We start from the raw sequence: 13,859 nt of genomic DNA, 5'->3' as shown, positions 1-13,859 counted from the left end.
ACTTGAAAGTGGTTAAATGGTAAATTTCATATTATATATAGTTTACTGCAATAAAGAAAAATCCTTGCAATTCAGATGATCAAAGGTCACTTGTAACACTACCAAACACTGAAAAGTAAGGTCAGATTTCCCCCCTAAAATTAATGCTAGAAAGACAAAGTTGGAAAAGTCGTTCATCAGCCGCTACTTTTTTTTGCCTGAGGACACCTAAAGAAACATAAGTGATACCACAACACACATTATTTTTTAAAATACAGGATTATAACAATTTGAACTTTTAGAAAAATTCACCTGCCACTAAAAATAAATATTTCTCAACCCGCATATGTAGATATTTCAAACGATACATGTTTTCTTCATTACTCGTTAAAGACAAATTGCTTGTTTAAAAAAACTGGGAAATATAGTAAGTAAAAAAAGTCCACAGTGCAGCACCCAAACAAAATCATGTAATATTTTATGTATGTAGGTACTTTATCTTTTGTTCGTGTACAGATCTTTTATATTATAATCATGAGTTCTGAATTTTGCCCTTCTTACCCCACACATAAACATGTTTTTATGTCACTACTTACATATATTCACCTTTTAGTGGCTAAATAATAATCTAAATTTTTTTAACCAGTTTTCTTTATTTGGAAAACTTGGTTATTTCCAGTTTCTCATCATTATAAATTAAACTGAAAGCGGTATCTTTAAATACAAAGCTTTTCCTTTAAATACAAAAGAGTATTTATTTAGGATAGATTTACAGTTGTGGACTCACTGCAACAAAGACTCCTGATATATTGTGCAAATTGATTTCTAAAAAGACTAGAGTAATTTATATTTTTAAAGCATGAATGTATCTCCCAATAGATGATATATCTTAAAAATAAGAAATATTTCTGTGAATCAAGATGTATGATCATAAACGATAGTTAGTCCAGAAAATATAGCTACTCATCTCTTCTTACACCAATGGGCACCATCTCTGTGCCACATGGAGTAGGTCTGGACTCCAGGGACAAACTCATAATAAGTACTAGGCCCAGAGAGAGACACAGAATTTTAATTACTCAAGTCCATGGCACATTTAAAATTCAAATACTTAAGGGAGAAATAATTGCTCTGTTGACCCTCTACATTCATTTAAATATGCTGTCCATGCATTGGAAGGAAAAGCAGTATCACTTAGACCATTTTTAATGTTTAGCTGTTTAATTTATCTACAATTTTTGTTAATGTGTGGTGTGCAATACAGATCCAACTTTAAATTTTTCCAAATAGAAACATAATTATCTTAACTACATCTAAAACAACTATTTTAATATATTAAATAACTATTTAATATTATCTTTTTTTAACATCTTTATTGAAGTATAATTGCTTTACATGTTGTGTTAGTCTCTGCTGTATAACAAAGTGAATCAGCTATACATACACCTATATCCCCATATCCCCTCCCTCTTGCGTATCCCTCCCACCCTCCGTCTCCCACCCCTCTAGATGGTCACAAAGCACCGACGTGATCTCCCTGTGCTATGCGGCTGCTTCCCATTAGCTACCTGTTTTACATCTGATAGTGTACATATGTCCATGCCACTCTCTTACTTCGTCCCAGCTTCCCCTTCCCCCTCCCCGTGTCCTCAAGTCCATTCTCTACGTCTGCATCTTTATTTCTGTCCTGTCCCTAGGTTCTTGAGAACCATTTTTCTTTAGATTCCATATATATGTGTTAGCATACAGTATTTGTTTTTCTCTTTCTGACTTACTTCACTCTGTATGACAGACTCTTGGTCCATCCACCTCACTACAAATAACTCAATTTCGTTTCTTTTTATGGCTGAGTGATATTCCATTGTATATATGTGTCACATCTTCTTTATCCATTCATCTGTCGATGGACACTTAGGTTGCTTCCATGTCCTGGCTATTGTAAATAGAGCTTAGTAACTCTTTAATATTATCTTAACATTTTAAATAACTATTCATCCATTTCCCCACTGATTGGAAATGCCATCTTTATCAGAAAACATATATGGATCTGCATCTGAGCTTTCTATAACCTATTTTCCTAACGTGGTACCATGATCACCACACTTTAATTTCTATAGCTTTATACTGTGTTCTGAGAGCTGGTTAGACAAATTTCTTCCAATTTTTTCTGGTCATTTTTTTCTTGGCTATTTTCACACATTTAACTCATCTGTACAAACTCTGAAACTGGCTTGGCAGTTTCCACTAAATTCCTTCGGCAAAACTTCACGTTCCGGATAGGAGCAGTAATGATGATCAGACTTACTTCCCTACCATAAACAATCATACAACTCAGCAAAATACATGAAGCAATTGTTTTTAGGCACTGGACAAGAGACAGCACAGGGCTATGAAACTTGACAGACAGAAAACAAATGAGATAAACACAAAATCCATCCCAGATTTCTACCCAGGAGCATTTTCAGGCATGGCATAAGGACACAGAGCCCAAGGAAACAGCTGCAGTCTCACTGAGCAGAGGAAATAGCAATTAGAATTCAGAACTGCTAAAGGGCTGGAATTTTGTGGGCAGGGTAGGTGACAGGACCTGTGAAGAGCAGAAATCCCCCAAAATCTGCCGAGGAGTCTCACTGAGTCTTCGGTCAAATACAAACCTGATAATGCACAGGACAAGAAGGCTTGGCAGAGAACAACGGAGACTGTGAGCCAAAGCAAGATTCCTGAGGTTACACAGTACTGAGAGACGTTCAAGTTCTGAACCGATTGGGCTGAACACTCCAGGCATTCAGCTGAGGCCCTAGAAAGCCCACTAGTACTACAGCCCAAGAGTAAAGGCCACTCTGGATCCACCCTAAAGTCTAAATCCAACACCATCTGGCCAGGCCAGCAGAAAGTTAATTGTTTACCAAAACAAAACTCAACACTTTTCAGAAGATGATAGAGTAACTCATACTCTCAAACACTGAGCAATGTTTGTGCATACAACAAAAAACTTAAAAAATACAGAGAAGCAAAAAATTTTGATCAAGATATGACATAAATGTTAGAATTAACAGACAAGGACTTTAAAATTGTTATTATAAATATGTTCAAGGATTTAAAAGAAAAGATGGGCATAATGAGCAAACAAATGGAAAATCTCATCAGAGAAATGGATAAGCTTACAATAGATTGGACAGTGCAGGGAAAAAAATACCACTGAACTTGAAAACAGGCCAATAGAAACTATGCAAACTGAAGCACAAAGAGAAGAGAAGTTTGAGAAAATGAACAAAGCCTCAATAAATGATGGGACAATATCAAGTGGTCAAATGTGAATTTGGAGTTCCAGAAAAAGATGAGAAAAAAATTAGGGCAGAGAAATAATGTATGAAGAAAAGAGAAAAACTTTCTAAATATGATGAAAAAAGATCAATCCACAGATCCATGCAGTTCAATGAACCACAAGAAAAATATACGAAACCATACCCAGGTTCATCATGGTCAAATCACTAAAAACAGAAGATTAAGCAAAAAAAAATCTTAGAGCAGCAGAGAAAAAAAAGACACATTACATACAGGAGAATAACGATAAAAATGACTGTTGCTTTCATTTAAAAAAAAACGCAAACCAGAAGACAATGGAATGATATCTTTAAAGTGCTGAGAGAAAAATTATCCACCGAAATAAAATTCTACATCTCAGCAAAAATATCCTTTAAAAAGGAAAAACAAAAAGCTGACAGAATTCATTACCAGGAGTCCTGGGATACAAGAAACAGTAAATGAAGTTTTTTACGGTGAAGAGAAATGATATTAGATGGAAACTTGGATCTACACAAAGGAAAAGAGTGCAGGAAAAGGTAAATATAAAAGCCTGTTTTGTTTCTTTAGAAGAAAATGGTTGCTTAATGTATTATGGGTATATATGATATGTAGAAGTAAAACTGTCAAGAGGTGGGTGAATGGAGATGTATTTTTTTAAGTTCTAACATTAGAACTTTTATAAGTTCTAACGTTATATATAGAACAGCATAAAATTAATTCTAGACTATGATATGCTAAGGTTACCACTAAACAAAAATATAAGACCAAAAGTAAAGCTAAAAAGACAACAGAGGGACTTCCCTGGTGGCACAGTGGATAAGACTCCATGCTCCCAATGCAGGGGGCCCAGGTTCGGTCCCTGATGAGGGAACTAGAGCCCACATGCATGCCACAACTAAGGAGCCTACTAGCCGCAACTGAGGAGCCTGCCTGCCACAACTAAGACCCCAGGCAGCCAAATAAATAAATATTTTAAATAAATAAATAAAAAGACAATAGAGGAGATAAAATGGGATACTAAGAAATACTTGATTGATCCAAAAGAAAAGGAGTAAAAAGAAATAAACAAATAAGACAAATAGAAAACAAAGAGCAAGATGGTAGTGTTAAAATAAATCTAACCATAGGACTAGTTACATAAATTTAAGTGGACTAAGCACTCCAATTAAAAGGCAGAGATTTTCAGACACAAGCAGTTAAAAATAAAGTTACCCTCTATAGTTAAGTACATAAAATGCATTCAAAGGTTAATAGTAGTTACCCATAGCAGCAACCCCAAACACTATGCGCAAATGTGTGAAATGACTTTGGAACACAACCTAAAGGTGACTCCAGTAGAACTGCAAGGAGAAAAGGCTGGAGTGTGAGGGTAGTTAATAGCTGACATTATTTACATTCATTAACTTGTTCAGTTTTCAGGATGACTCTCTGAGGAAGGTACTCCTTTGTATCCATTTTATAAGGGAGCAGACTAAGGACCAGAGGAGTTATGTCACGTTTGCAGGATCACATGCTAGTGAAACCAATCAGCTCTACTGCACCACCTAAAAGATGCTATGTCAAGAGAGAGGAGGTGCCCAGGAACCACCCGAGGCAAGAGCAAGAGCAATCATCCATCAGGGTGTCTCCAGCCTGGCCCAGGGAAGAGAGTACCTGACCAGCAGAACTGACTGTGCAGTTTCCTCGGCAGGTACGTATATGTGGAGGAGATAAGCCCATCTTACTACCCTAACCTGAAAAAACTATCCATCAGGATTTTTTTCAACAAACTTTCTTGCCTTAGTTCCAAGGCCCACTGAGCCCTTATTCTGACTTTGTTGACAGAGTGGAAGAAGGCCCTGACCGAGGCATGCAAATGCCCTAGCCCCTCTGAAGGTTAGCGCTGTCACTGTCAATAAATTGTAAATTTGGCTTCTGTTTCAGACTCTCCTACGTTTATTAAGCCTGACTTAGTTCCCCCCTGAGCCTCCTCACCTCGGGCCAAAACAGAACTTCTGATCCTTCAGACATTTAGAAGAAAGTCCTGGACTAAAAGGACCCCATCAAGGCGAAGCTCTCACAGGAAGTTGCACAAGCACTGAGAGGCCGGGCCTGAGTGGTCAGTTAGGCCCTCCCAACTCTCTTGGACTCCATCTGCATTAAGAGGAGTCAAGAAAAAAGATGGTAATAAATGTGTGAGAAAGAACTCATGTTGTCGAGCACATCTATGGAAAGCCGGCCAAAAGAGGAAATCTTTATTCATTAAATTTAGCCAAATTTGTTACCAAAGAACATTCCTCCAGAGAGGCCTCTGCAGAATTCCACAGGAATCACTCACTCCAAACAGTAAGAGAACAACTGATTGAAAAATCAATCCATCAATCAATCCCTCAGATCCACAAGGTACCAGCAAAATAAAGGCATTCCATTAGACCAGGTGTGCAGAGTATAAAAATTATCAATCTGATCAAAAATAAAACAAAACGAAAAAGTAGTGAAGCCACTTAAATATTCCTCATGTATAACATGCATGTATAGTACTCCTGAATTTGGTATAAAAAAATCCACAAAAATGACTCTTTCCTGAAGAAGCCCATGAAAACTCCCACCAAAGCCACCTGCACATTAGCGGTCAACCTTTCATGGATTCATTCGACCCACATTTTTACACAACTCCTCTGAGCCTTCCTCACCCTATAACTAACACTCTGCAGTGTCTCTCACACTGTATCTGACTCTAAATTCAACACTCTCCCCCGATACCCACACCTTATTAGTTCTCCCACTCCAGTCAATATCACCTTAATAGAGCTGCCTTCCCTGGCCACCATATGTAGAAGAGCACCTCCCATCCCCGTCACTCTCTGTCCTGTTACCCGCTACAGCACTTTTCTGCAGAGCACATATCACTAGTATATTTGGTTATTGTCTGTCTCCTTTTGATAGAAGGAGTTCCATGACAGTAGGAATTTTGTCTGATTTACTTTCTGCGGTATTTACAGAATTTAGAATGGTCCCTGGCATGAGAATACACAATGAATAAAATACTTGTAATTCAAAGTCTAATAGGGAAGTGAGGCCTAAACTGGCAAACAGACCTCATTAACAGGGTAATGTGGTGGCATAAAGGAATCATAAGAGGCTCCCCCTGGGAGAGTTGGAAACACTTCTTAGAGGAAGAGATGCAAAGCAGGCTGGTGAAGGGAGGGTGGAATTGGGGGCATTCCAGGTATGGCAGGCAACATGTGAAGGGGCACAGAACACAACAGAGCATCGCACACTTGGGGAACCTTGTGTAGCTGCAATAAGGTGAATGGTGAAAAGGAAAGAAAGGCGAGCTTGTAACAGGAAGGCAGAGCAGATGTGGCAGGACAAGTGTGCCTGGACAGGAGTCACCGAGTGGCTTTAACCTAAGGAAGAGCACAATCAGATTTGCATTTCACAAAAGTCTCTTTGGAGGCCGTAGGGGAAGGAGGGAATAAATGCCAATCTGTAGTCATGGAAAACATTTAGGAGTTTATTGCAAAAGTCTCCACAAGTGACAATGATGCTGAAAACTAAGGCCGCGTTGGGGATGGAGATAAAACAGGAATCACGAGTGCACATGACTGGATGCAAGGGTCAATCCCACTTTTCCAAAACTCTGCTTCACTATCACTTCCTATGGAAAGTGCCTTTTAAAAAAAGAGTGAAAAGAAATATTTTAAGGCTCATGTCTCTGTCTCCCTCTCCGGCCCCTCCCCACTCCCACTAATAATTCCAGGCATGGCTGTACCTAGAAACCACACCATGTAATCAGACAACAATTTCTGTCTTCCTCTCACAGCTCCGCTCTCCTCTGAAAGAACCAGCACCATTCTTAGGTCAGTATTTTGTGCACGGTGTCCCTCAGCAGTTCAGGTTTAAATAAGCCTCAAGATAGAAATCCCACAACAAAGGACTACAGTTCTAACAAGGCTCACTCTCTCCTGTAGGAAGGGGGATGCTCTGTCCCGTATGGCAAACCTGAGCTGAGCCTCCTGCTGGACTGGAGACAGGGCCACCACAGTACATAGAGGGACCGTCGGGGAGGGCTGGTTCCTCAGGGAAAATGGGGGCACTACCACCAGAAAACGGGGAATGATGTTAGGCAAAGTGCAAAATTCCACCATGGCTTTCTTCTCTTGATTTAAGGAAAAACAACATTTTCAAAGGCTCCCCCCACTTCCCGAGTTTCACCCTAGCAGACGGTGCTCAGCTGGAGGCACGGCAGTCCTGTGGCATCACTCAGTCCCAAACGCTGTAAACTTACATTTCTCACCCTCGCAACAGTCCACTTTGAGGAGCCTCATCACCCCCACTTTCCACAGAGGCAGAGAGCCGTGAACCGAAACATGCCCGAGGGTAACAAGGTGCTATATGTGGGCACGTGAATCTTGGACTATCTCATGCCAACCCTCTAAACGCAAAGTCATGCCAGTAGAATAGACCAATTAATAAAGAAGAGCTCAGATCACGCTTCTTCCAGATTCCAAGCTCTCTGGTGCCTCCGTATCACCTGCAGGATGAAGTCCAAAGTCTTTTCACATCATCCAGGACCCTGAACCCTGAGCCTTCCCATCTCCTCCTACACCTCACCCCACCTTATTTCCTGAGCATGGCCATAGCTGAACAGTTGACAGAGCACCACACTCTCTCAGCCACGGTGCTCACTCCCACTGATTCCCTCTGGAAGGTCTGCCACCCGCTTCCCGTCTGATGATTCGCCACTCCCTCCTCTTCCCCTCTCCCCGCCCCCCTCAGTTAGGGGCTCACAATGTCTCTTTTGACTTTTCCTCACACAAGCCTAGTTCAATGCTCCACCCGCACACTCCCTCGTCATGTATATCATTTTCCCATAGGACACACCCTTTTATAATTATTTATATATATATATTTTCCCTTGAATTATAAAAGCTCCTTGAGGCTAAGATGGTGTCTTTCATCTCTCCATACTTAACACCCAGCACAGATGTGTGGATCGTATCGGGGGCTATGCTTATTAAAGGAATGTTTTGATGACGAAAATTTCACATTGGTGATCTTTCAACCTTTCATAAGTTCTATCTTACATTAGTGTTACCTTTTTTCCTTTTTAACATTTATATTATACATAGATAATTCAATACAAGGGCAAGGAATAAAGTATTTCCTAGAATCTACTCCAGGAAAAATTTTCTCTTATCTGAACAATTTGATAGGATTCCTTCTTGTTATTAGAAAATGGAAATATGTCAGCCTCCATCATTCCATTAATACCTGGGCTGCAGGAAACTCAGGCTACACCTCATGCCAAAACTGCACTAACCCAGGTTATGTGGTTCTAGATAGAACTGTCTCTCCATTCCCTCCAGTGACTGATGTATACATAGGTATGTCAGTTATTATAAACCACTTTAAATTCTTTATGAAAGGAAACAGAGATACATAGATCACAGTGGATAAATAACAGCTCTTATTATTAGTCAGAATATAGAGGACACATTCTGTCTTGATTAGTTAAATCAATATTCAGTGCTTTTGCTTATGTTGAGCTCCCTGATGAAAGTAACAGAAATCAGTCTCTTTACTGAACATATCCAGAGTTGGTACATAGTGGGAGCTAAATGACCCTTCCTAGTACCCGGCCCTGCCACCTATACCTCTGCTCCCCAGGCCCCAACCACTAGATAATAGATCTCTGTCTCCTCTTATTTACAACATCATTTCATAAATAAATACAAATCGTGCCACCTCCTTAGGTGGGGAAAAATTATCAATTCAAGTTACATAATACATGTAAAAATTAATAAGAATGAGATGTCCAATGATGGTGATGGGGATGATGGCTAAGATTTATCTACTGATTAGTATGTGGGCTTTTAAATTTACTCATTTAAATACCATGACAACCTAGGTGGCAGGTTACTGTTATCATCCTAATTTTACAGATAAGAAAACTGAGGCATGAGAAATCAGATAATTTCCCCAAAGGTCATATAGCTAGTAAGTGGTGGGGCTGGGATTTGAATCTATATATTTGTAACCACACAGACATATGGCATATATGGAAAATAACACTAAGATGGCCAGAGCCAAGAGTAGCTAAGCCCTTTAGAAGGAAAAAAAAAAGAAAAACTATTGACCAGAAGTATGATCTTCTATCCTTTTTTAGTCTGCTTAGACTCATTACCATAAATTATAATCAACACCTCCTGGGCAATAATGCCCCCCAGAGAGCATAACAAGGGTTAAGAGTTTGGACTGTAAGGCAAGACAGAGAGCTGGGCTCATATGCTCACTCCACCACATCCTAGCTGTGGACACCTGGCATGTTATGTCATATGGTGTGCACAAATCCAGGTGACCACAGGGTTCACAGCTTCCCCCACTGATTACCTCTGTACCAGCCCCCTTCTTGTGAGAACTCTCCTCTCTCTGCATCACCAGAAAACATGGTTGGTATGACCCCTCCTCCCCAGCCAGGGTAGCTTGTCTCAGTTGGCTGCCTGGATAAATTTGAACAATCACAGTGTCTCACTGCCTGGTGAAGGGATGGGTACAGGATCCTAGCTGGGCCAGAGTCACCCCTGGGTACTTTTCTAACCGGAGCTGGGAGAAGCTTTTCCTCTCAAAGCTTAGAGTTTCCTCTCAAAGCTTAGGGTTTCTCAGAGAGTAAAGCTGGCATGTTAGAGAGGCCTAGAGAGAGCTAACAGCATTGGAGTCCCTCGTTCTGGTCTCTCCTTCCAACTCCAAGGTTATCAAACAGGCAACAAAACCACCTTGAGAAGTGAAAAAGAATGGGTTTCTGTCACTTTCAGCTAGATGAGCTCTAACTCTAACTCTGAAACTTAGTTTCCTCATCTGTAAAATGGGGAATTTAGAACAACAGCCCTTCCCTCCCTGGCCAGTTCCGATGGGGAAAGGAGATATGTATTTTAAGTACTATAGCACTGTGTCTTAGGAATAGAGGGCTCCGCGGCTATTAGCAGACCTTAATAACACAATAGCACTTGTCCCAACAGACTGTTGCCAAAGATTATGGAGTCATTCTTGGTTTCTCTCTTTCTCGTCACATCCAACACGACAGCAAGTACTTTTGGTTGTAACTTCAAACTACAGTTGACCCTTGAGCAACACGGGGGTTAGGGGCACCAACACTCCACAGAGTCAAAAATCCGTGTGTGACTTAGTTTGCCCTTGGAATCCAAGGTTCCTCCGTATTCACGCTTCCACATCTGTGGATTCAACCAACCTCGGTTTGTGAAGTACACTAGTATTTATCGACACTACTGAAAAAAATGCACGTATGAGTGGACCCCTGCAGCCCAAACCTGTGTTGTTCAAGGGTCAACTGTATAGATTATCTAAAAATCCAACCGCTTCTCAAAATCTCCACGGCCACTACCCTGGACCAAACCGGGATGAGAACCACTGCAACAGCCTGCACCTCCGGGCTCTGCCCTGACTTCTGACAGTCTACTCGCCACACAGTGGTCAGAGGGGTCCCGTTAAACTGTAAGTCAGAGAGATGAACATGCTCCAACGGCGCATCTACTCAGCGTGCCCGTCAGGGCTGTTCCCCGGCTTCCCCGCACTCTTGGCCGCCCCTGTCTTCTTGTCCTCACACAGTGACCCAGCTCCCGCCTGAGGGCCTTCACTCCTGCTTCCTCCACGCGGACTTTCCTTTCCCAAACATCTTCAACCCTCACTCCCTGCCCTCCCTCTGCTCAAAGGCCACCCTCTCTGGGAGCAGTCGCTGAACACCCTGTTTAAACTGGCAGCCCCCCTTCCCATCTAGCTCTGTTTCTCCCCGTAGCACTTACCACCATCTGACCTACCATATCCAGTTTCCCATTTGTTTATTGTCTGTCTCCCCTCCCCAGAATATAAGCTTCATGAGAGCAGCGGTTTCTGACCGTTTTGTTTACTATTGTTCCTGGCACATGGCAAGCACACAATACATATTTGCTGAATGAATGAACAAATGAATGAATGAATTTGCCCTCAATCTCCTTTTCTGGGAGTTGGGGGGGGTAAAACATGGACTATAGCAGGAAAAAAAAATGTGGAAACCTTACTGTGAAACTTTGCACTTACTTGGCACAGCGAACCCAGTGTGTGTGTCGGTACAAAGAATATAAGAAGCGCTGGCGATACATGTTCCATACTTTGATAGATTTGTCTTCAGAAGCTGTAGCAAGAAACTGGCCATCGGCTGAAAAGTCCACACTTCTAACTGGAGCTGTGTGAGCTTTAAATTCAGAGGATTTCCCTCTCCTGGAGACAAACAGTTTAATATTTATAACATTTGATTTAATTATCAGTATACAGACTTTGAAACATATAAAATAGTTTGTTGTAAAAACTGACAGAAGTGTGAAAAGGCTGTGTTGTACTGTACTCTTCACTGACACTGTTCCAAGCTGGTTTTGTTAAAAGTCACAGCTGACACTAAACAAGTGAGAGCCTAGTGGTCCCCACCCTGAAATGCATTTGCTGACTTTGCTTTAATTGGAAGCTACGGAATAATATTTTGAACAAGTTCCTGTTGTTCCTCTAGAAAGAGCAACATACAGTTTAAATGAACTGCAAGCTAGAAAACCTAAGATTCATTAAGTGAAGAGCTCTAAGGTAGCGTTTTCAAACTGGGCTCACGTGGAAATTGTGTGGACTGGCAGTCTGGCTTGGGAAGGAGGAGATGTTCCCTATGTCACTTGCCTCTATGCAGAATGTCCCTGGGTGATCTGACTTTCCTGCTTTCACCCACCAGCAATGCGAACTGAGATCCTGAGGTATACCTAAGGCCTTGCTCAGCCCTGAGCCCAATCTTACATTCATAAGCAAAACAAAAGATAAATGGTAATAACATATTGATCCTTCAGTTCTCAACACCTTGAAATTTCAGATACTTTTTTTTTCTTGGCTAGGGTGGGAAAAAGAGAATAGGAAAAAAAAGGTGGAGAAAATAATGTGTGGCATTTAAGGAGAAGCAGCAGGAAAAATGCTGACATAATTAGGGGTAGGCTAGTAGACAGCGCTGGAGTTAAATGGTGACATTTGGGAAATGCTACTTTGTGTCAGCGTTTCCAAGTTCCCAAGGTACTTTCACTTTATACTACATTTAGACTTAGCAATTTTTCCGTTCAGAAAGTCATATTTATACAGGTGATGCCTTATGGGAAAAATCACCACAAGTGTTTGAAGAAGATCAGGCAGCAGAATGTGCAGAAGCCTGGAAGTTACACTCAGCTCCTCCCCAACATCCGATAGGTCAGCAACCTATTTAATGTGATAGTGAGACTGCTATCACCTCCTAAATATCTTTTGAATCCCTCCTCTTCTTTCCATCCCAGCTATGCTTGCATTAAGGTAGATATACATACCCTCAATATCCTTCACCTAGATTACTGCAAAAGCCTCTTAACTGGTCTCCCTGCTCTAATCTTTCATCTCCCTCCAGTCACCTACATACTGTGCTTACAGCCTTGCTAAATGTATAATTCTAAGCATGTAAATCCCAGTGTAAACGTGTCATGGGCTGCTCTCCAAGAAAAAGTACAACGCCCAAGCTCTCTGGCGAGACATCCTGCCACTGCACTGACCTTTGTACTCTTACAACAGTCTCACTGCTTCAAACACACCTCTGGCTTTGTACTTACAGCTTTCTTAGCCTGACTACTTTCCCCTACCAGCAAAGCCCCCTTGACCAACCCAGACAGGCTTAATTGTTCCCTTTTTATTATAGCTATTTTGCTTATTACATTATACAGTAATTTTTGTTTTAAAATAGTCCTGTTTCTCTCCTATTAGGCAGTAATTTTTTGAGGACAGGAAAGTTGATTATTCATCTCTAAAAGACCAGCATCTAGCACAATGTCAGGCATGGAAAAAGAACTCAGTACATTTTGCTGAATTCTGCTGGGAAGAGTCAATACTTAATGGTTCTTAGATCCATCCTGGCTTTCCCTTCCAGTGGCCTGTAGAAGGCAGAGGTGACTTTGTCATAAATCTCCATCACCTGATATATGACATACCAAGAATAATTAAAATCAATATTCAGAAACAAAATAGGAGGGAGAATTCAGGGACTACTAGGTCAGTGAGGTTTCAAGGGAAAGTTCTTTGAGTAGAAGTCAGGAGTACAGTATGGCCTGACTTTAAGCATAAAGCCTAGAGAAAACAAAGAAAAGACTTGGCATCTGCTATAGCCAGGAAGCCAAGAGACAGCTGGTATCATCAAAGTCTGCCCTGATCTTTCTTCTGCACTCCATACTGCAGGAGGCTTTCCTGCTTGCATTCTTTCTAAAAGCCGCTCCTCTCGGCTACAGGCTGGCCCAACAGCCAGATCCGGGTCCGGTCTCAACAGGAAGCATCTAGGAAACCGAGATAAGAGTGCCTAGTGTTTGTTGTGCTGGTGCTTAACTGGTTTCTAGCTCCTCACGTTGCCTTCACACGGGCTTTCCACCTCCCACACGTTCACCTGCCCTTTCCGCCCAAATTCTCTTGACTGCCGACTGTGATAACGCCAGGCCAGACCTGCCTCCGAACTCGCTCCTACTATGCTTTCTTAGCCTTCCCGTCACCAATTCTGGTGT

The 13,859-nt window shown here is 41.4% G+C and overlaps 1 protein-coding gene across 5 annotated transcripts in view; it reads right to left on the bottom strand.

The window, feature by feature from the left end:
- Positions 1-13,859, bottom strand: part of POC1B (POC1 centriolar protein B) — a 107,418-nt gene that overhangs the window by 70,300 nt on the left and 23,259 nt on the right. For all 5 annotated transcript variants that reach the window (XM_019918527.3, XM_073788357.1, XM_019918525.3 and 2 more), the window contains one exon: positions 11,362-11,541. In XM_019918527.3, coding sequence (XP_019774086.2) covers positions 11,362-11,541 — 180 coding nt within the window. The remainder of the gene's footprint in view (positions 1-11,361; positions 11,542-13,859) is intronic.

Source organism: Tursiops truncatus, chromosome 11 (assembly GCF_011762595.2).
Source record: "Tursiops truncatus isolate mTurTru1 chromosome 11, mTurTru1.mat.Y, whole genome shotgun sequence".
Taxonomy (NCBI): Eukaryota; Metazoa; Chordata; class Mammalia; order Artiodactyla; family Delphinidae; genus Tursiops; species Tursiops truncatus.
The sequence above is the reverse complement of the archived record's forward strand: the minus strand, read 5'-3'. Positions and strand labels throughout refer to the sequence as shown.